We start from the raw sequence: 24547 nt of genomic DNA on the forward strand, positions 1-24547 counted from the left end.
ACTTATTTTGAAGTAGCCTTAAGAAGAGAAACATTCTTTAAATTAATTTTCTTTTTAACTAAAAAGTTTTTAAAATTTAAAAACTTTCCACTCTTTAAAAATGGATCTTATATTAGCTGGTTTAGTAGTTACATTGTTTTTTATATTAGTTTTGCCTTTATTCAAATTGTATGGTAAAAACAAGTTTATTCACAAGTGTATTGATGTTCTGCCTGGGGATAAATGGTACCCTTTAGTCGGTTCTTCTTATAGTCTTCTAAGAACTCCAGTCGAAGGTATGTATTTTTAAATATTTGTTTGTCTATATGGGTACAAGCTCGGTTTTAAGGGAGGGGAAATTACCCCCCTTAGACCAATCATACTTAAAAAAAATAGTAAATTTTATTAATAGTATATAGTAATTTCCCCTAAACATTCCCCTATAGCAATTTATTATTAGATGTACAGAAGGAGTCTTAAAAAAGTGCAAATATTTTCAGGGATAGATCTCGGTAAAAGAAACATATTTTCTCTTTGCCGTTTTTCCAAAATAGTAAGTCCAAAAGAGTTATTTTACTTTGAAAATTTCCAAAAAAAAATTGTTTTCTGAAATTTTAAGAGCCACTAGGTCTTTTTTGTTTTCTTTCTTGTAAATTTAATCTACTACTTATATTGTCATATTATCAAGAAATTATGTTTTTAACTAGAAACTAAGAAAATTTCAATTTTTTTTTCAAAAATACCAAATTTCCAATTTTTTTTTTACGAAAAAACTCTCATAATCATGATTTTGGGTCGAAACGTACTACCTCTAAAAATATTTGCACTTATTTAAGACTCACTTCTGTACAGGGTGGGTCAAATTGGACGCTTTTAAAGGGAAACACCCGTTTCTATAGGAGATCTAAACTAATATCGGTGTCTGGAGCTCAGTTTTTATCAAAAACATGATAGTGAGAACCGCCTGCATCTATATCTATTACCGTTTCGGAGTTGTTTTTCAAAAATGAGCATTTTTAACAAATCGCTGTAACTTTTTTGCTATGGAAAATTTTGTATTTCTATGAAAACATTCCCAATGCACTTTTTACGCAGAATCTAATGGTTTAAGTATATTTTTTTTAAATTAATAATTTAAGAGTTATCAACAGAAAAATTGATTTTTATTTGGGACATCCTGTATATTTTTAATTAACTGAAAAGAACTTAAAATTATCGTTCCACAAATATAGCACACTTGATATTTTGTTATAGTCCCCTTCGAAATACAGAATTTTTTAAAGTTCGCCACTTTTAACTAGTAGGCTTTGGACCCCTTATTGATGATCTGCCCCTGATGAAACTCGAAAACATTTTTTTTCCCAGCTAAAACGAGGCACCGCCTCAGAACGCTGAAGTTATTAGCAAATTTCTGCAGCCAATTGCAAGAATAATTGAATAGCTAACCCAGATCCCAGCCGTTGGCCATCGAGGCCGCTGGACTTAGTGCCTATGGATTTTTTTCTTTGCGGAAGAATAAAGGTTCTTATTTTTAAATTACCCATATAATCTGGACAAAAATTAGAAGTACTTAGCGGTTATGCGAGGGTATCTTTCACCCCCACTGAGTTAATGAATTCCGCGAGAAATGTTCAAAAACGGTCCCGTCTGTAGCAAAATCTCATGTCTAGATTTGCTATAAATTTTTATTGTTATCAGATATAGGTTAAATGTGTTGAAAGACGTCGTTCAAAGCCTACTTATTCAAAGTGGACAAATTTTTATAAACTATATATTTCGAAGAGGACTCGAGCAAAATATCAAGTATGTATATATTTTTGGAAAGGTTATTTTAAATTAAAAAAAAATTAAAGATGCCCGGTGGCGTAGAGGTACAGGCTCTCGTCTACCAATCTGAAGGTAGTGGGTTCGATTCCCACACCCGGCATTTCATCAGCCGACTATTTTTATTAAAATAAAAATAGTTTGGATACCTAGGTCGACTCAGCCTTAAATGAGTACTTGGGATTCACAATAGCGTAGTGCTAGCCACATTACCTTCCTTTTATACCGAACGGCTCTAGTATGGCAAGGTATACAGGTATACCGTGCTACTCCCAAGAGCGGGAGTACGGACGCTATATACGGGAGCTATTATTATTATAATTTTAAATTATTTTCAATTAATTAAAAATATATAGGGTGTCCCATATAAAAAATCAAATTTTCTCTTGATAATTTTTAAATTATTAATTTTAAAAAAAATATATTTAAACCATTAAATTCTACGTGAAAAGGTGCTTTGGAAATGTTCTTATAAAAATACAAAATTTTCCATAGCAAAAAAGTTACAGCAATTTCTTAAAACGAACGGTGCGGTGGTCTAAATGCTTTTACTTAAACAACTATTATCTCTCTGGTCGTCGTCTGAGTTCACTCTCCCTAGTTTGTGAATACTACTTAAAAATCAATAATTTTATTTATGAATACAGAGTGTCTTAAAACTGAATGTTTTGATGTAAAACCTCTGACGAGGGGTAGTAAAACTCACAATCTTTTAGGATGTTAATTTCAAAATTTAATTTGATTTAAAATTGGGGCGACATGTTTCGGGATTCATTTAACTCCCATCTTCAGGCCCAGAAAGCTAAAATAATAAAATTACAAGCAGAATAGTTAAACAATTCTGATATAGTCATACAGAGGTCAGGTTATAAAATACAATCACAAACAAATTCAAAAGGTTAAAAAAAATCAAAAATGGTTAAAAATTATTTTTATCACAATTACTTAATCACAGACATCTTATGGTAAGCTTAGTTGGAAATTAAAACAACTAAATTACAATCAGAAAGGGCAATAATACTCAATTTAAGTTCAACAAGAGGCGTAACTAAAAAACAATTCTCAGAAAAGGTTGGGAAAATCCTTTCAAGAAATTTTTAGGTGCTTTTTAGGAACAACTAAGCTTACCATAAGATGTCTGTGATTAAGTAATTGTGATAAAAATACTTTTTAACCATTTAAAAAAAAAATTACCTTTTGAATTTGTTTGTGATTGTATTTTATAACCTGACCTCTGTATGACTATATCAGAATTGTTTAACTATTCTGATTGTAATTTTATTATTTTAGCTTTCTGGGCCTGAAGATAGGAATTAAATGAATCCCGAAACATGTCGCCCCAATTTTAAATCAAATAAAATTTTGAAATAAACATCCTAAAAGATCGTGAGTTTTTTGAGTCCTCTACCCCTCGTCAGAGGTTTTACATTCATATGTACTCACACTGGGTTGGAGAACGTTAAGTGAATGTTTTGAATTTAAAGAAATATGTCTATTTTTAAATAGGCGGGTCATCTCAGGCTATTTATTTTTAAAGAATGATATTGAAAAAAAATATAAATTTTTAGACAGATGGGATGCCATGAGCCAGAAACATTCCATATTCGGACCAATTTACAGATCTTGGTACGGCCCCAAGCCGAGTGTGCACATATACAAACCAGAGCACATTCAGGTATGTTCTAAAACATATAAAACAAAAAAAGAGACTAGAACAAGTTTTGTTTTATTCTAGAAACTTCTGAAAAGTCAGACACAAATTTACAAAGGCAAAAACTACCAGGCATTCACATCGTGGTTAGGTCAGGGACTTATGTTAGGAGGAGGTAAGACTTTTTTTCCGTGTACACAAAATTTCCTTTTTTTTCTCGATATACTTTAAAAAATAATGTTTTTATTTTCATTCAAAATAGGTGATTATTGGAGAAGACATAGAAAAATCATAAGACCAGCTTTCTATGCAGCTATTCTTGACTCATACATGGACATTTTTATAAAACACGCAGAGAATGTTGTCGATGTTTTGGACAAACACGTCGGAGATGATTGCGTCGACATTTTCCCTTACTTAAATCAGTGCGCCTTAGATATCATTGCTGGTATGTCATATAAAAACAATATTTTTATAGGATGCAATATAAATAATATATATTTTTTTAAAAATCTAGAAACAGCTATGGGCGTTAAAATAGATTTTCTCAAGAATCCAAGTTCCGAATATCCTCAAGCTATTACAAAGTGAGTATTTTAAATATACATGTACACGTTGTCCAATTTTATTTGTTTTTCTATTTGTATTTTTTTATTTTAACACACGAAAATGGGACACCCTGTACACATGATACCCTTAAATATTAATTTATTTTTTTAGTTACGCACTTTTGGCTGTTAAAAGGATGTTCCACCCAATTGGACAAAATGAGTTTTTGTATGGACTAACTGAAGATGCGAAACATATGAAAATGAACTTGGATATTATACAGAAGTTCAACAAAAAAGTAAGTGTTTAATTTTTTTAAAGGAATGGATTTTAATTAAACTCTTTTAAACTTTAAAAATACAAGGTGAGTCTCAAAGGTGGCTCACCCCTATAGTTTTTTTTTCAGATAAAAAATCGAGATTTAGAATGTTAGTTTATGACATTTAGGATTGATTGACGTATTCAATTGTTTTCGGCCACTTCCTCTGTTTTACCGGAAATGGGTACAGCTTTTGATTTAAAAATTGCACCCTCGGTATTTTGTTAGTTTATTCGATATAAAATGACACTCTGAATAGAATGACATATCAAATGTCAACTTTTGAGATTTTCCAATATATGTAATTTATTTGAAATTGCATGATGTGATTCATAACGAAAATTTGACTCGAAATACCAAGTGTGTGGTACCAAATTACTCGTAAAAAATGCTTTTTCCAAATATGCTAATGAGCCACTCACGTTCCATTTGAAAAAATTGAGATATGATTAAAAATACGATTTTGGCATCTCAACCGGCCAGAATAAGACAAAAATATTAGACGATCAAAAAATGTATTTTTCCAAGGCTCCTTGATTAGAAATTAGTGTTTTTAACACAGCCATGACATTCTAGATAAAAATTTAAAATACAATTTTGAATTAAATCAAAATGTCAAAAGTGGACACATGATATGTCAATATATTCAGAGTGTCATTTTTTATCGAATAAAGTAAAAAAATAGCGATGGTGCCATTTAAAAATCAAAAGTTGTAAACATTTCCGGAAGTTTTCAAATAGGAAGTGGCCGGAAAAAATTGAATACATCTATCAGTCCTAATTTATGTCATACAGTAATATACCAATTTTTGTTTTTTTTTATCTAAAAAAATAAAAAAGTTACAAAGGTGAGACACTTTTAAGACGCACCCTGTATTTCAGAAAACTTTTTAGAACTGCCTGTTCACCGAAAATTTTCCCACGGTATAATTTCTTAATCTCTCATATTACCATGGTTACGGCACTAAAAGGGATGCAGATACAGAAAAATCTGGTGGCTCTCAAAATTCTTTAAAAATAAATCAACTTGTTTAAAATTTTCAAACCTGAATAACACGATTTCGGACTTATTTGAAAAACGGCAGAGAGAAAATATGTTTCTGTTTCTATACAGGGTGAGTCTTAAATAAGTGCAAATATCTCTCGGTGCTGGTAGATCTTGATAAAAGAAACATACATATGTTTTCTTTACCGTTTTTCATATAAATCTAAAATAACCGAGTTATTTTACTTTAAATATTTCGAAAGAAAATATTCTTTGCTTTAAATTTTGAGAACCACTGGATCTTTTCTGCGGTTTCTTTCTTGTAAATTTAGTCTACTACCTATGTTACCATATTATCAAGAAATTATGTTTTTTAACTAAAAACTAAAATAAATCCCTCATAATCGTATTTCTGAAATCGAAATATACAACCCCTAAAAATATTTGCACTTATTTAAGACTCCCTATATAAAACTGACTGGGCTGTTGTAAATTGAATTCTGTTTGTTTTAGATTATTGCTGATAGAAAGTTACTATACCAGCAGAACAAAGCGGATGAATTCCATGACTCTGATAGTAAGAAAAACCTGACTTTCTTGGACTTATTACTTTCTTACCAAGAATCGGACAATTTCACAGATGAAGAAATTGCAGAGGAGGTAAACACATTCATGTTTGGGGTAAGTGTGATCTTTACTTTTGTTTATTAGGATTATTTTTTAATTTAAAATTAAACTTTTTTGATAGGGTCAAGATACTACATCGCTTACTGTAACATACACTTTACTAGCAATAGGAAATCATCCTCATGTGCAGGTAAATATAAGTATATTAAATAATTTTAAGTGATTATTTCCCTCATCGTGAAATGGACCAATCAGCTAATCTAATTTTTCGAATAAATTTTGTTTAGATAAGTGATTAAATTCCAAGACTAGTTTAACCGCGATTATTTTTTCGGCTTCCTTTTGGGTTTTCTTTTTGTCGTTTATCACTAATTCTGAGAGATTTTGGCAACAGTTCATTTAAAAACATTGATTTACAACTCATATGTATGACCTAATAACGATTTTAATCGGTGAAAACCCCTTATTCGATATTATTTTGAACAAATCTTCTTCTTTACGTGCCGTCTCTTTCGTGGAGGTTGGCGATCACATTGGCAAAATCTTCACGATTCTCGGCTTTCCTTATAAGTTCTTCAAAAGTTAGGTGAGTCCAGTTTCTGATGTTTCTCAACCAAGATAGTTTCTTCCTGCCGAGACTTCTCTTTCCTTCAATCTTACCCTTAACTACCTCTAACTTACTTTGAACAAATAAGTGGAGAAAAATACGTCAGAATTTGATATGTTGACGTGATGTTGACATGCGAAACGGTCCTCGATGCATTGTTGCGATGCGTAACCAAGGTAGCAGAAGCACAAACATTACCAGAGACATTACTTACGAGACGTCATTTTGAAACGTCTTTAAATTTTATTTACCGCTGCGCTGCTGTCATAGACTAATGTCACGTACTAGAGATAGATTGGACACTGATATAAAACAAATGGATCCGTCATTTAGAGCCACCTGGTGATCCGGAAGAAACTAATGGAGAGTTTTGGCATTACATAATTTTAGCGTTCCGTTACTTATTAACGCTCATTAAAACGGTAACGTTATTCGAGCGCAAAATTATTCCTTGTAAAATATAACATAATAAATATAGACTTTTTTACTGCCATTTTATGTTTTATTAGATCATTAGAAGTGTAACATAACTAAAACAAAATTAAAATTATGAAAACATACATTTTAAACACCAACAATAGATCACATAGCGCCTATTTTTTTGATTTAGCAACTAAATTATAATATAGTAAAAATATTATAGACTATTAATTGACAGTTACTAAAAATAGGTACAGTATATTACCAACTATGTACTTACTTATTTATGATTAAACTATTTTTTATTTGGCTCATAAATTTATCACTTCTAAAATGTCAAAATGACTTTATAATAAAAAAGTTTAGTATCTAACACGAAAATGATGATCGACTGTAAATATCAGAATGCACAAACTAATAAAAACACAAACTATAAACACAAATCACTGAAATCACTAAACTTTCCGACAAATCAGGAATATTTGAATTAATAATTATTTAAATAATTATTTAAAAATAACTTGAAGGATCACCAACATTTTGTCAACTAGACAAAACTAGACCATAGACTGTTAACATAGAGACTGTCATGTCATCTTCATATATAAATTAGAAACCTGTACTTTAATGTCTTTTGCGCCGTCTAGCGATGCGGAAGAAACTAAATTTGTAGTTCTATAAAATTACCATTGAGTGTCTAGGGCATGGCTGCTGTAGTGAAAATGTTGTTTGTAAAAAAAATGTTGTCCGAAAATGCTAAATTTTATAGTTAATAAAATTCTTATAGTTCTTTGCTTCATCCTAAGCATTCGCTTCATTTCTAAATCATTCAGGAAATAATCTAGCCGTATATCACTCAACCTATAAATTTAATTGATTAAACTACCCAAATAATTTTTTGCATGATTTTGCTTTTTAGAAAACAGTTTCATGGACAATAATTTTGGAATAAAAACCATTTATTTTATATTATAGTTATCAAATTTATTAAATTATTGTGCATTCAACTATTTTCCAAGCAAAATCACGCGCAAAATATATTTAAATAGTTTAATCGATTAAATTTATAGATCTCGTGATATAATATATGAGAATTACTCTTGCTAAAGTATTTTATCTTATTACTCTGGATTTTTAACTCAGAGTAATAAATCTATTTTCTAGAGTTCGTGTATGTTGACATAGAATTACCTTCATCCCCTTCTTAAAATAAGTTTTTCTCAAATGATAATGATATCTATTATTATTTGAAACCTAAAACAAGAAATATTAATTTAAAACTAATTTTATTCTAACACAAAAACTTTTGGCAAATCTGTAGAGCCACGGCTCCGTTTCAGTTTTTCTGTCACTTTTTGTCTTTAAGATACGTTCAGGATTGACTTCAATTTCAGTTGTCAGTTCAGTTGTCCGTTCAGTTCCAAAATAACGACCTATTTAGACAATCAGTTGATTGAGTTTTCATTATTCTCGTGCACAGTGCAGTGAAGAAGAAACCAAGAATGAAAAGAAATAAATGGAGCAAAGACTGGCTTCTAAAGACACATCACATCACTGTCTCATGTAAATTTAATGAATGGACTTCACTTTGTACATTCTGATTGGTCAAACTATTTACGTTAAATGAAGAAGCTTTTAGAGAATTGCTGCATTTAGTGACCACAATTATAAAAAAAAATTATCGCCACATTAAAGGCTAAGTGCAACAGTAAGATTTTTGGCAACTGGGAATTCTTACCAAGGTCTTAAATTGCCTACAGTAATATCAGGTCCTTTTTATTAAAAAAAACGGCCCCCAAGACGGCTGGCGAATGACAATCGTTGATAATTTTCGCGAGTTCTAGCCCTAGACGTCATTCATTTCTTGGCCCCTTACTCTTCTTTATTTTTTTAATGGCGCTTACTGCCAGTTGGTCTTAAGAAGATTGTAATTTATATTTATATTTAGTAAAAATTATTTTTAAATGGCGTAGTTTAAAATCAAAAAAAATCTTTAGAATTAGATATGTGTGCTTGGAAATTGGAAACGTTCTTTTCCTTTTTAATCATTCTATAATTACTGTTAACTGACGCTTTTTTTCGATCATACGGCATTTCTTCAGAACGTTATAACACGCCTTTCTTTTTTGACTATTATGGGTCCTTTTTCTCCGCAAGCATGGGTATTTTTCATAAAGCTCAATAAACTCCATTAGAAAGTCGTGTCTGGACATTGCGCAAGATAGGTACCTATGTGTTATTATGCTACTGCGGAAACTGACACATAAACTGACATGTTTGTTTACACATCATCTTAACTAACAACTGATACAAAAACTTTGGAAAATCCGTCGCGTCGAGCCAGGGCTCCGTTTCAGTTTCAGTTTATTATAATTTTTCAGTCATTTTGTTATGTTTAAACATACAATAACTGTCAACTGAATTGAAACTGAACGGAAACCTAAACTGAATTTTGGCATAATTAAAGTCAAAGTTAAATCTTTCTCAAAAAAATACGATATAAAATATAAACATATATCAATAGAAAAAAGAGGTAAATATGTTTTTTCCTTATAGAAACGTCTTCAGGAAGAAATTGACAGTATATACAATGGACAAGAAAGACCCGTTACATCAGATGACTTCAGCAAAATGGAATATATGGAGAGAGTTATCAAGGAAACCCTCAGAGCCTATAATTTCGTCCCTTACATATCCAGAAGTTTGGTTGAAGATATTGAAATAGGTATTAGATTAATTTGTGTGTATTATACACTAAAATACTTAAAAATCACAATTTCCCCATTTTTTATGTAGTCCGAGTTATTTCTCTCAACACAATTTTAAATATTAACCTAAAGAACAATTTTCTACATATACCGGGTGCGTCTCAAAACTGGCTCAACCCCATAACTTTTTTATTTTTTCAGATATAAAAAACGAAATTTGGTATGTTAGCATATGACATAAATTAGGATTAATTGATGTATTTATTTATTTCTGTCTTTTCCTGTTTCACCGGAAATAACTACAAATTTCGATTTTTAAATAGCACCCTCGGTTTTTTACTTTGTTCGCAAGGTACGGACGTTATTTTTTTGAGATCGAGGTTCCTACAGCGTAAATACGGAATTGTCGGAACAACTTTTTTCACTGTGAAGAGTGATTGACTGGACATAGTTTAATCTTTTCGGCCGTTAGTGCAGGAAATTATATTTTGGCTTAAAATTTGATATTTGTTATAATTAAATATATTGTAAGGAATTTTATCTCTCTACCAGCCATACCGCAAAAAACGTTATCGTCTGTACCTTCTTTTTTGCGTGTTGATTTGTCGACTCGTTTTATTCATACGAGGGCAAATCAAAGAGTATTTTGTAAATAATTATTAAAAATGGCTCCTGTTGATAAATGCAAAGTATGCGAGGAGAATATTCGAACAAATTCTCCAGCAATAAAATGTAACCACTGTGATTGTTGGATACACAAGAAATGCACAGACCTTACAAATGAGGAGTTTACAAAATTGGCCTCTGCGTCTAAGAAACACTCTCATAAATGGGTCTGTTCCATTTGTCTTAGTGCTGAAGTTAGTATTATAGTCAATGAGCAAGATGTCGAAACAAATAATAAAACCGTTATTGACAAAATGGAAGCTCTTTTTTGTAAATACTTCTTGCCTTTTAAGATCGAGATTGAAAAGACCCTTACTGACATAAAGAGCAATATTAGTTTGGTTGTAGAAGAAAACCAAAGATTAAAAGAGGAAAACCAGGCCATGTGGAACAAGTTGAATCAACTTGAAAGAAACTATAACACCATTAGTAATGCCCTGTCATCCGAAGGTGTTATCAGTGAAATTAATGAGCGAAAGAGAAGAGAGTCGAATGTTATAGCTTTCAATGTTTCCGAATCTCGTAGGCAAACCAAAAAAGAGAGAAACGAGGAGGATTACAACTCAGTCATTAAGGCCATAAATAACCATGCTCAAATCAGCTGAAGATGCACTTACTCTCGTTCGATGTAAACCTCAATTAGAGAACTACTCAGGCCCCTATTTCAAAACAGATTTAACTAAGATGCAGCAATCAAATATTAAGAAATTGAGAGAAGACAGATGAATGGCTGCACAAGTAAAACGATAAGATACATCAACGGAACACCTAAAATAGTAGAAACACAAAAATTTCGGAAGACAGAGGATTCAGCTCTACGTACCTACAGTTAAGTGTTCGTGCAATTTACCAGAATGTGCGCGGACTTAAACGCATGTATTCTTGTTGTCGGTTTCCTCGGGGCTGTATGACATTTTTGCGGTTTCGGGGTCACGGATCCAGACATCTACGCGATATACTGGAAGGATCGGGACTTGCAATGAGTGTGACAAGAGGAGGAGGTGTTATTTTAGCTGTACATTCGAGGTTGCATAACGGGACGTTGAACAATTGGGAAATTTTTCTTGCGACATAGAAGCAACTAACACCCACTAGTACCTAAGGACGCAACCTGTAAAGCGATATAATTTTTATAAAGTCAATTATTATTGAATTAATTATGTATTTTTTATATGAGATATACGATTATTCTCTTGAGAGGTGCAGAATACAAAATAACTTAAGTTTTATATTTAACAACTTGATAGAATGTACTTAATTGTTAAACAAAATAAACTCTGCGGTCCCGATTGCTAATACTCGACAGTGTGAATTTTATCAGCCATTGGCGACATCAAATCTGCAGCAGAAAGCGCCCATATACCGTTCTTGCTTCCTATGGGACAACTTAGCAAATTATAACAATACCAGCGACTTCGTTCGCGTCGAGTTAATCATTTGTAATGGTGATGATAAAGCAAAGCAAGAATTTCCATTAACATACAAACTGGATAAAAATTTCTCACATTTATGTCAGCATGAGAAAAGACAATATACAATATGCTGATATTATTATATAACTTGGTAATATTTGAGGGGTAGTTTCATCGCGATGGAATTTGACTTTCGAAAAATCCGTTTGCCAAAAATAAGCTTTTTACGGCAAGCAGTTTAAGCAGAATCGTGGTTAAGAAATGGTCATATTTTATGAAACACCCTGTATAAATTTATAAAAAATCTTAAAATATGTAAAACAACAAAATAAAATATACGTGTTTAAGAGTTTTTCCGAAAAACTCACCGGCTTTTAAATAAAAAATATTTTAATATTTGAGGGATAGTTTCACCCCCTTAGAATTCGAGTTTCGAAAAATCCCTTATTATCGAACCTCTACACCCTAAAGTCAATCTGTTTTCCAAAAATCATCTTTTTACGTCAAGCGCTTTAAGCAGGATCGCGATTAATCAATGACCAGATTTTTTGAAACACCCTGTATACATTTTTAAAAAATCTTAAAATATGTAAAAAAACAAAATAAAATATACGTGTTTAAGCGATTTTTCGGAAACTTGACCGTTTTTTAAATAAAAAATATTGTAATATTTGAAGGGTGGTTTCACCCTCTTGGAACTGGAATTTTGAAAAATCCCTTCTTATCGAACCTCTACACCCTAGAATCAACCTGTATGCCAAAATTGAGCTTCTTACGTTGAGTGGTTTGAGCAGGATCGTGATTAATAAGTATGTCAGTCACTTAAGGATTTTATATATTAGCCTTGTATATATATATATATATATATATATATATATATATATATATATATATATATATATATATTTTAAATAAACAAGGATATTAGTATAGATTAGTATTAGTATAGACCTAGTTAATATTGTCTTGTTATTGGATTTTTTAATCTGTTAGACAATAAAGCATATTATTATTATTATTATTAAATGACACTCTGAATGGAATCATGATACAAATAAAACAGGATATGATTGCACAGGTTGGCCATTTCGTCATAGGTGATAACGAAAGCCCCATTGCTCGGCACGCTCCGCGCGCCAATTTCAAATCGTCAAATTGATAACATATAATAAATGTGAAAATTATTTTTCAAATGTCAAACTCAATGATTTGACGTAAGACACTTTTGAAGTTATGTCCTAATTCTTCCCTATTTTAGTTCTTTTTTTATTAGTGGCAATGAAAAAATATGGATTTTTTTGCATGGCGTATTGACGTCACAGGTGATATGCGCAAACAAAACAAAATTGGAGCTGCTATCGATCATACCTTGTTTTCTTTGTGTCATGGAATAGAATGATATATCATATGTCAACTTTTGACATTTTCTCACATGGTTTATTTAAATGCATGCGGTTCATAACGACAATTTTGGACACGAAACACCCAGTGTGTGGTACCACATTATTCATAAAAAATATGTTTTTTTCAAATATGCTAATGAGCCACCCCTGCTCCATTTGAAAAAAAAAAAGAGATATTGTTTAAAATACGATTTGAGCATCTTTTAATCGGCCAGGACAAGACACGAAAGGCATTAGATGATCAAATATATTTTTCCAAGGTTCCTTGATTAAAAATTAGTATTTTTAACACACACATGGCACTCTAGATTGAAATTTAAAATACAATTTTTTTAAAGCGAAAATGTCAAAACTTGTCTTATAATATGTCATTCTATTCAAAGTTTCATTTTCTATCGAATAAAGTAAAAAAATACCGAGGGTGGTATTTAAAAATCAAAAGTCGTAGTCTTTTCCGGTGAAACAGGAGGTGACCAAAAACAATTGAATACGTCAATAAATTCTAATTTATGTCATATACTAACATACCAAATCTAGTTTTTTTATCTGAAAAAAATAAAAAAAGTTATAGGGGTGAGCCACTTTTGAGACGCACCCGGTATAAAATAAAAAAATTTAACTTTTCTTTGATTCTAATATTTTTTCTGTATTTTAGAGGGTCTAGTGATTCCAAAAGATGTCTCTGTTGTCGTATCTTTATACGATCTACACCGTGATCCAGATATATATCCAGAACCCGAGAAATTCGATCCCGATAGATTTTTACCGGAAATATCAGCCAAAAGACATCCCTATGCTTATATCCCCTTCAGTGCAGGACCTAGAAACTGTATAGGTAAATAAAATAATCCAAAAAAATATGTTTTTTTTTCAAACGTCACAAAATTATTAATTTTTACGACGTGATTGACAATCACTTGACAATATAAAAAAGTCATTTTAACGCCTAAGTACGAAATTATTAAACTGACATAAAGTGTCAAATTCATCGAGCGTAACCATAGTTTCTCTATACCGGGTGGTGCATCGTCGTTGGAAACATAGGAAATCCCATGCAAATTTTGAACTGTTTAAATATTGGCCCCACTATTAATTTTACAGCGTAAAATAATTTTAAGTCGTAAATAAATTGTTTAAAGGTTTATGTATTGTTGCGAGCCGGTGTGGACTCGACCTAACCTCACAATATGGCCCGCCCTCGGATGACCTTAACATCGCATAGACACCGCAATGATTCATTCGTTCGAGAAGAATCGAGACCCACTAGAATGGACTCGTACATACGAGAACATTCGAAAACCTTCTCTATGCGCCTAACGATCTTTGGACTATTCTAGATTTCTTTTACCTGTCGGTATAAAAGCCGGCGGCAGTGGCCTAGAGAGGGCAGTTATAAATATACAGTTGACGCGCTAAAATTCAAAAATAAATTTTTAGTTATAAATCGTTTGTAAATAGTTCTATAAGTCTTTTATCGTTATTATTTTTGTTAATTAGTGTTAAATAAATAGTGTTTAAATAAATTGTGACTTTCTATCCACACGGAACCGACGAAAAACGTAACAATTGGTGTCAAGTGTGGCGTGTGATAGACTAGAAAAATAAAAAGACTAACAATGGCTCCGAAGAAATTGTTGAAAGACTTGAAAGTGTCCGAACTGAAATCCATATTGGAAGAGAGAGAGTGCGAGACAGATGGAAAGAAAAGCATTTTGCAAACTAGACTGAGAGACGTTTTGAGGGAGGAAGGCGAGGATCCGGACACATTTTGCTTTGAGTTCGAAGGTGACCTTGACTCGTGCCTACAAAAATTAGAAGCTAAAATGACGGAAAACTCTCAAAAATTAGAAGACAGTTTGAATGATAAAATGACAGAGAATTCTCAAAATTAGACGACAACTTGAACAATTTGAATAGTAAAATAATTGACTTGGAAGTTAATTTAGAAGAGAAAATCAGTGATAAAATTAATATTTTGGAAGATAAGATCGCAGAAAATTCTAAAGACATACAGGCCAGCTTTAATAATAAAATACTTAATTTAGAAGAAAAGATAACAGAAAATTCCAGGGAATTAGAAGAAAAGATTATAGAGAATTCTACGGAGCTACAAGACAAAATAACACAAATTGAGGACGATGTAAATAAAAAAATCGAAATTTTAAAACAAGAAATAGAAAAGGCCAATTCACCAAAATGTCAAGAAACATCGGAGGCACCGAAATTAGTCGAAAATAAGTATATCTCAAAGTCAGTTATTAAGCCTCCACAGTTTGACGGAAAAACCGCTTGGGCCAATTATTTTTGCCAGTTTGAGGCCGCTGCGAGAGCGAACGGATGGACAATCGCTGAAAAGGCTACCGCTTTGACTGTCGCACTGCGAGGAGATGCGACTGATATTCTGCAGACATTGTCACCATCGGAACAGGGAGATTATCAGCAATTGGTACGACATTTAGAAATGAGGTACGGCCAAGCTCATTTGAAACATGTCTATCATTCCCAGCTAAAAAATCGCATTCAAAAGTCAAATGAGTCTCTGCAGGAGTTTGAAGCCGACGTAGCCCGCCTCGTTCGCCTTGCGTACCCTACTACGCCAGAGAATGTTATGGAGCGGTTGGCAGTACAGGCATTCTCCGACGGCTTACGTGATAACGAGACAAGACAAGCACTTCTCCTAGCCCACCCAACGCACTTGGTGGATGCTTTAGCACGTGCCCTAGAATTTGAGGCCGCGAAACAAAGTTCTCGGTCTCTAGTGAGAGTACGGGGCGGTCAACCAATGTTCCGACGAATCCGTGGAAAGCATTGTGCGGAAAGTCATGGAGGAGTACATGGGCAAGAAAGGACCGACTTGTTGCTGGAATTGCGGCCAGGCAGGACACGTAAGAAGTCACTGTAAAGAAAAGGACGTGGACCCGGTTTCGCCAAGTGTCGAATCAAAGGGACACATATCGAGCAGTACCCAACAGGTTTCAACGAAAACTGCTCAAGTCGCATCGCTACAACACAAGTTCAACAGCATTTTTGTGGATGGTTTCGTGGATGGAGAGTTACGAACCATGCTTTTGGATACGGGTGCGACCAAAACGATCATCAGACCGGATATCCTTAAAACATCAAACAGGATTAAAAACAACACAATGGCGACTACGTACAGCTACAGGAAGCTCCGCTCTCATCCATGGAGAGGTAGATCTTAATTTTGTTATCGGAAGCACCTGTTTTAATCATCGAGTGTTAGTAGCAGACATCGAAGATGAACTTATTCTCGGAATGGACATCATGACCACTAGAGGTTTTGAGCTAAACCTCAAACAAGGAATTTTGAAAATAAATGAAGAAGAAGTGGTTCTGCATCGAAAATGTGAGGAGACGCTTCGCGTGGTGGTAGCAGAAGATGTTTCGATCCCTGAGCGCTGTGAGATATTTTTGGATGGTTGCCTAGAAGGTAAAATGAATAATGGGAGTATTATTCTGTTGGAGCCAAGGAACCATGACAGCGAAATAGGACGAGGGATCGCTGTTGGAAAAGCCCTGCTACGAGCGAAGAAAACTGTACCGGTGAGAGTAATGAACACGAATTATTATTCTGTATCCTTGAAGAAGGGAACCCTCTTAGGGTACTGTTGTTCGGTCTCCTCAGTCGTTCGAAGCGTGGAAGCCTCCAAAGTTTCGACTTCAAAAATTCCGGACAAAATGGTGAAGGAGTTAGTAAACGTTAAAGGATTATCTCCCGAAAATAGAAGAAAATTGAGAAACCTGATAATCAAGTATCAAGATGTGTTTGATAAAGGAGAAGCAGGACAGAGAGGTCGTACCAATTTAGTACAACACAAAATTGATACCGGAGATGCACGACCAATCAAACAAAATCCGAGAAGACTTCCGCTCGCCAAACGTGAAGAAGCTGATAAAATCCTTCGAGAAATGAAAGAAGAGGGTGTCATCGAACCATCTAACAGCCCGTGGACATCGCCGGTAGTACTAGTAAAGAAGAAAGACGGTACCACCAGGTTCTGTGTTGATTATCGGCAGCTCAATAATGTTACCAAGAAGGATAGTTATCCCCTGCCGAGGATAGACGATACTCTAGACACGCTGGCGGGGTCAACGATATTCTCTACGTTAGATCTGAAGAGTGGATATTGGCAAGTCGACATGGCGCCGAAAGACAGAGAGAAGACAGCGTTCTCGGTGGGCTCCGGACTGTGGCAATTTACCGTCATGCCTTTTGGATTGTGCAACGCGCCAGCTACCTTTGAGAGACTAATGGAGTCTGTGTTAAAGGGACTATCCTGGACTACCTGTTTAGTGTACCTGGATGACATCATAGTGGTTGGGAAATCCTTTGACCATCATCTGAAGAATTTGGAAGAAGTTTTCAAGCGACTAGGGAGTTCTGGTTTGAAACTTAGCCCCAAGAAATGTCATCTGTGTCAAGAAAAGGTACACTACTTGGGCCATGTAGTCTCCTCCCAAGGAGTTGCGGTAGATCCACAGAAGACCAAGACAGTGGAAGAGTGGCCGATACCTAAAGATAAACATGAACTACGAAGCTTTTTGGGACTATGCACATACTATCGACGCTATGTACAGGGTTTCGCCACCATCGCAAAACCATTGACCAGACTTACTGAAGGCGAGAGGCGTTTCTCTTGGGACTCAGATTCTGACGAGGCATTCCGAAAATTGAAGAAGGCCCTGACTGGTGCGCCCATACTTATCTACCCTCTTGGCAACGGAAACTTTATATTGGATACCGACGCTAGCAATGTTGCATTAGGCGCTGTTCTGTCTCAGATCCAGGATGGTCAAGAAAAAGTCATTGGTTATTTTAGTAAGACCTTGTCAAAACCGGAAAGGAACTACTGTGTAACCAGACGAGAATTACTAGCAGTAGTTAAAGCAGTGGAACACTTCTACAAGTATCTCTATGGAAGAAAGTTCTTGTTAAGAACAGACCATGCTGCTTTGAAATGGCTGTTGCAGTTTAAGAATCCTGAAGGGCAGGTAGCTAGATGGATTGAACGATTACAAGAATTTGACTTCGACACAGAACATCGAGCTGGGGCAATCCATCGGAATGCCGACGCACTTTCCAGAAGACCTTGCGCTAAGGACTGTAAGCATTGTTCCCGAGCAGAAGAGAAAGAAGTGAAACTCCTAAGAACAACTGTGGTTAATGATAGTTGGCAACCCGAAGATCTTGCAAATGACCAAACCAGTGACCCAGAATTAGGTTTAGTAATTAACTGGAAAAACACAGGCCAAAGACCAACGTGGGAAGAAGTTTGCAGATATTCGCCGAACGTAAAGTCGTACTGGGCCCAGTGGAATTCCTTGGTAATAGATAACGGACTACTTCGCCGTGTGATCGAGAGACCGGAGGGACAAGAAGAGAGAAGGCAGATCGTCATTCCAAAGAAGAGGGTCCCAGAAGTCTTGGAGGAAGTTCACAATGGAACCAGCGGAGGACATGTGAACGGTTCTACTGGGTGAACTGCAAAGAAGATGTGAGGGCCTGGTGTAAGAAATGTGACATTTGCGCAGCCATTAATGGGCCACAAAAGCGTGGTAAAGCCCCTATGCGCCAGTACAATGTTGGTAGTCCCTTCGAACGAATAGCGATCGACGTGGCTGGTCCTTTCCCGGAGACGAACGATGGCAACAAATACATTGTGGTAGTAATGGATTACTTCAGCAAATGGGTCGAGGCCTACGCGTTGCCAAATCAAGAAGCGTCCACGATTGCTGATGCCCTTGTTAAAGAATGGATCTGCAGGTTTGGTGTTCCCATGGAGCTTCATTCAGATCAGGGAAGAAACTTTGAGTCCAATCTGTTCCAAGGCGTCTGTGAAGTCCTGAACATCCGCAAGACCAGGACGACTGCTCTACATCCACAATCCGATGGGATGGTTGAACGCATGAACAGAACTATCAACCGTTATCTGGCCAAAGTAGTCTCTGACCACCAAAGAGACTGGGACAAATTTCTTCACCTGTTCCTGTTGGCCTACCGTTCATCCGTCCAAGAATCTACAGGGCAAACTCCAGCCAGCATCGTTATGGGACGGGAAGTGCGCCTACCCTGTGATCTGAAATTTGGTTGCCGACCGGGAGAAGAAGTCGCCGGAGAAGATTATGTCCACACACTACGTCAAAGGATGGACGACATTCATCAGAGAGTCCGCCTAAATATTCAAAGTGCTAGTGACCGAATGAAGGAACACTACGACATTCAAGCTGAGCATGGAGGATACCAACCAGGGAAGTTGGTGTGGCTATATAACCCGCAGAGACGTCGTGGGTTATCTCCGAAGCTACAATCCTCGTGGGAAGGGCCATACGAAGTCATGGATAGAATTAATGACGTCGTATACCGTATCAGAAAATTGCCAAAAGGAAAACCGAGGGTAGTCCATTTCAACCGTTTGAGCCCCTACCAAGGCGAAATAGAAGATCGTGCTGGGACCGTGAGAACCTGCAGCTTTGATCCCCCTGATTCGGAGATGTCCTTTGACGATTTCATGGCCCGATACAACAGCAGTGAGAAGGCTCGCTATGGTGTAACCAAAGAAGATCAACGAGACCTCTTTTCCGTGCCTCCTGATTATTCGCTCGCTCATTGTGTGGCTCGAGATTTGCGGATGTCCAGAGGAATCGCTGCGACGTTCAATGAGAAGTTTGGGCGTGTCGGAGAACTACGCCGACAGGATCCAGAGGTTGGAAGCGTCTTGAGGCTAACCGACAATGCACATGGTCAAGCAAGGCACATCTTCTACCTGGTCACCAAGGAATGGTCCCCGAGTAAGCCGACTTATCTCAATCTATGGAAGACCCTGATTGAACTGAGAGAAGCCCTGCTAAACAACAACATTGCACGATTAGCCATTCCGAAGCTGGCGTGTGGACTCGATGGTTTGAGTTGGCGTACAATCCGGAACATGATTGAAGTCTTGTTCAGATTTACGGGAATCGAGATCCTCGTTTGCTGCTACAACCCAAAGCTGAGATCGGGAGAGAAAACTGTAGACTGCTATTTCTACCAGACTTCGCAATGTACCAGGGGCCAGCTTTGCAAATACCTCATTCACCGTATACATCTCGGGACGAGCATGTGCCTAAGAAGGGGGCAGTGTTGCGAGCCGGTGTGGACTCGACCTAACCTCACAATATGGCCCGCCCTCGGATGACCTTAACATTGCATAGACACCGCAATGATTCATTCGTTCGAGAAGAATCGAGACCCACTAGAATGGACTCGTACATACGAGAACATTCGAAAACCTTCCCTATGCGCCTAACGATCTTTGGACTATTCTAGATTTCTTTTACCTGTCGGTATAAAAGCCGGCGGCAGTAGTAGCCTAGAGAGGGCAGTTATAAATATACAGTTGACGCGCTAAAATTCAAAATAAATTCTTAGTTATAAATCGTTTGTAAATAATAGTTCTATAAGTCTTTTATCGTTATTATTTTTGTTAATTAGTGTTAAATAAATAGTGTTTAAATAAATTGTGACTTTCTATCCACACGGAACCGACGAAAAACGTAACAGTATGGTAAATACCAGGGTTGGCATGATTTAAATCAAATGATTTAAATCATGATTTAAATCGTGATTTAAATCAAGTGATTTTTTTAATTTTAATCATTGATTTAAATAAAAAAAATAATTTTATTAAAACTTTATTATAAATCAAAAAATAACTATAAAAGTTATAAAAATGTGTCCTAGAAAACTATAAAAATGTTATAAAACTATATAAAAATATCTATTCATCAATTTAAATGTTGGACCGATTTTTGAAGTAATTTCGTGTGAATCCATTAGACCGCTAAACGCAGGGATTTATTTTAAAATTTATGTATAAGTGACAAAAATTCGCTATTCGAATACATATCATTTGCAGTCTAGTGCAGACCTAGGTTCTTCTGATATAGAAACTATATATCTTCATTCCCGAGAATCTATAATAATAATCGTTGTCAGGAAATATGTTGATTTATATTTTTTTTGAAATGGTTGTATTTTTCCAAATTCTTACCGACATTTTGATCTGCAGTGAGTATTTTACACTTTGACTAATACTAATTTCAGTCTCGACTTAAGAGTATTTCCGAACAATAATGTATTGTTTTATTAGGAGTAAGAATTATTTTTTTTTTTTTGATGATGCTGTACCTTTGAAGGACCATCGTAAAGCTAGTCCGACGTTACAAGGAAGCACAAAAAGTACATTTTTACTCCTAATAAAACATACATACTATTTTTTTAAAACATTACAAATCATTTTTAATCAATTCCAAACATTGCAAATAATATAAACAGTAATCGAGCAACAATTTGTACACTCGTTGAATTTGACACTTAATATCAGTTTAATAATATATTTTTGTACTTTTATGCTTAGGCGTAACAGTGCTTTACTTTTATACCTAGGCGTTAAAATGACAAAAATTAATACTTTTGAGACGTTTGAAAAAAAATCCTTTTGATCTGAAGCGAGCGATTTTTTTGCGAAATATATTGGTGACCGATGTGGCGTGGAAAAATGACAAACGCACCCTAGAATTATTAATGTTATTGATAACGGGAAGAGTTATAAAGATTTAGCCATTTAGGATAGGACTTTAATTGGAAATAAGTCCTAGTTATTTGGAAATCCGATTTAAATATTGTTTTGAATTAAAAAAATCTGATTTAAATAAAAAAAATCTGATTTAAATCAAATAAATCTTATTTTTTTGATTTTTTTTAAAAAATCATGATTTTTTCCAACCCTGGTAAATACACATACCAAATTTGAACAATTTTGGACCAGCCGATTTTGAGTAATTTAAGAAAGTTTGCATCTATTTTTAAATAAAAACCGGTAATAATCAAACACCAGTCAAAAACTGACATACCTTAGGTTTACAAACTGTGATTTTGTCATTGTCAAAAGTAATTTAATTTTAATATTCAGGAAAAATTAACCGAAACATGTCAGATACACTGGTCTAAGCTATTTTCCGCGTATTTTATCATGTTCAATTTTTCTTTATGTGTATAACAATAAATTATTATACTAGTACTGAATATTAAAATTTTATTAAAATTACATTTGAAAATGACGTTGACAACTTAAGGAATGTCGGTTTCTCACTGGTGTTTGATTGTTACCTATTTAGTTTTAATTTAAAAATCGATTAAGTTTTTCTCAAATTACTCAAAATCGGCTTGTCCAAAATTGCTCAAATTTAGCATGTGTGTTTACCAAACGTAGACCGTTAAAAAATCTATTTACGACTTCGCTATAAAATCAATGGGGGAGCCAATATCTGTAATATGTTTACAACGACGATGCCACCACCCGGTATATAATTACATACAAGGCATGATTTTTAAATGTTTTTATATTATTTTGTACAGTTGTACAAATATAGTAAGAGACTTGGGGGATAGCACCGGTCGCGTGTTATTTTATATTTCTCACGTCTCTAGCTATACTTGTTAAGTTGTACGTTTGAAATTGCTTAAAAAATTATTTGTGACATTTGAAAAAAATAGTATATTCTATTTGGAGTAAAAGTGTCTTTTTGCGCCTCGACTGTATGTCGGATTCGCTAACGCTCGTACCCACAGCCTCGTCGCAAAAAGTGTCATTTTGACTCTTAATAAAACAATATACTATTTTCTTATACAAACTTTAAAATACAAAAAATATGAATTGAAAATATTACTACCACTCAAGAGCAACTATAGTTCATATCAAATAAACTTTTATTCACGTGATTAAGCTTAACACAACGCTGCCCACTTTTACATATTTTCTTTTAATCAAAATATTTTAGGAAACAAAAATAAATGAATTATAAATATATAAAGAATTATTATTTACATCAATAAAAATTCACCTTCTTTACAGCACTTAAGGAACATAAAGGGTCATTATTACCGCTTTCCCGTTCAAAATATTCTAATAAAGTTGCAATGAGTTTTTTACGGCTATTAAGCTATTTTATACATATATTTCACACTAAAAGAAGTTCTAAAAAGAACAATGTTCGGCTGCAATGTCTGCTACTAAAATTTTTAAGCTTAAAATATCACAACACAATAATTCATTTAAACCAAAAACCCGTTATACAAAACTAAAATGTAAAAACGAATGACAATGTCAGGAAATAAATGTGGCAACTTGACATTTCTTACAGCTGAGCTACCTGAATCCCCAGGGCGAAATTTAGGTTCCAGTTAGTCAACCCGGAGCCAAATATGTTCATGGTTGGCAACAATGAATTTAAAAATTCCGCCCTCGATTATGTAACTAAAAGTTTAATTGATATCAAATATAGATTTGTTTACATTCAAATATCATATTGTCTTCTGTGAATTTCGTATTTGGTTTTTGTCAGGGCCTATAATCCAATTATAGAACTTTCTAGTTTGGTCTAAAAGGTACATATTATGTCTCAAAAAGTCAGAAATAATTTTAGTTAGTTATAAAAACAACATGTTAGGAAAACAACATGCAATTTAGGCCCAAATACGCCAATGTATCATAGTACAAATTGTTATTCTATTTTTTTATTGATTTACAGGTCAAAACTTTGGAATGAAAAACGCCAAAACCGTGATAACGTACATACTGAGAAGGTACAATGTAACATGTTTAGAAAAACCAGAAGATATAAAAAAATCTTACGAAATTGTTCTCAAACCGCAAAGCGGTTTAAAGGTTAGGTTAGAAAGAAGACACTAAAAACTTTGTATAGCTATGTATTCAATAGATTCTACCCAATGACTAAAGAATACATGGACTAACACTCGAGACCAAATTGTTGCCCTACATCCAAACAGTGCCGTGGCGCATATTTTTCTTACCTTAGCTGCTTGAATAGATATTTATATTTTTAATAAATGTTTTGACTACGCCTATGGTGCATTCGGTGGTATCATACTAATTAATTACGAAAAAAACGTATTAAAAACAAAATGTACAAAACTAGTATCGACGTATAGCATATATCAGTACATATAATAGAAAAATAATTATCGAATTCAATAAGAAAACTAGTGGCCTGTTGGAGTGGACTGTTTATTTACCTATGAAACGTAACTCCCGGCTCTTTCTTATCACTGCGGCTTTTACACTTAAAAGCTGAACAACTAATCGCCATTGTAATAAAGTTTATACAAAGTTCACTACACACAAACTATTAAAAATCGCTAAAATTGTCGATGATGACCAGCTGATGACTAACAAATTTTGCTGCAGCCCGTATATGAGCGTCACGTATTATTTAGTCATTGATTCTACCGCACGATCGAAAATAAAAAAGGCATCGAGTTTTTTGGAATGACGATAGATGAAATTGATTATATAATTTTACCTAATATACCTAAAA

At 34.4% G+C, this 24547-nt stretch overlaps 1 protein-coding gene across 1 annotated transcript; it reads left to right on the forward strand.

Moving 5' to 3' along the window:
* On the forward strand, positions 1–24547 carry LOC115874482 (cytochrome P450 4C1-like). Its single transcript, XM_030889633.1, has 11 exons — positions 1–275; positions 3372–3478; positions 3539–3629; positions 3717–3902; positions 3972–4041; positions 4175–4301; positions 5821–5988; positions 6056–6124; positions 9518–9686; positions 13806–13985; positions 23741–24547. Exons 1-11 carry the CDS (start codon positions 101–103, stop codon positions 23899–23901), a joined length of 1503 nt encoding a protein of 500 aa, XP_030745493.1. The 5' UTR covers positions 1–100; the 3' UTR covers positions 23902–24547.

This window comes from Sitophilus oryzae, unplaced genomic scaffold (genome assembly GCF_002938485.1).
Source record: "Sitophilus oryzae breed Bouriz unplaced genomic scaffold, Soryzae_2.0 scaffold_1018_pilon_pilon, whole genome shotgun sequence".
NCBI classification, from domain to species: domain Eukaryota; kingdom Metazoa; phylum Arthropoda; class Insecta; order Coleoptera; family Curculionidae; genus Sitophilus; species Sitophilus oryzae.

Bases quoted from the DNA above. Each gene is read 5' to 3' on its own strand.
- LOC115874482 (XM_030889633.1), top strand. From the start codon at position 101: ATGGATCTTATATTAGCTGGTTTAGTAGTTACATTGTTTTTTATATTA. The intron at 3,630-3,716 runs GTAAGACTTTTT...CATTCAAAATAG, and splicing joins GGGACTTATGTTAGGAGGAG to GTGATTATTGGAGAAGACAT. The intron at 13,986-23,740 runs GTAAATAAAATA...ATTGATTTACAG, and splicing joins AGGACCTAGAAACTGTATAG to GTCAAAACTTTGGAATGAAA.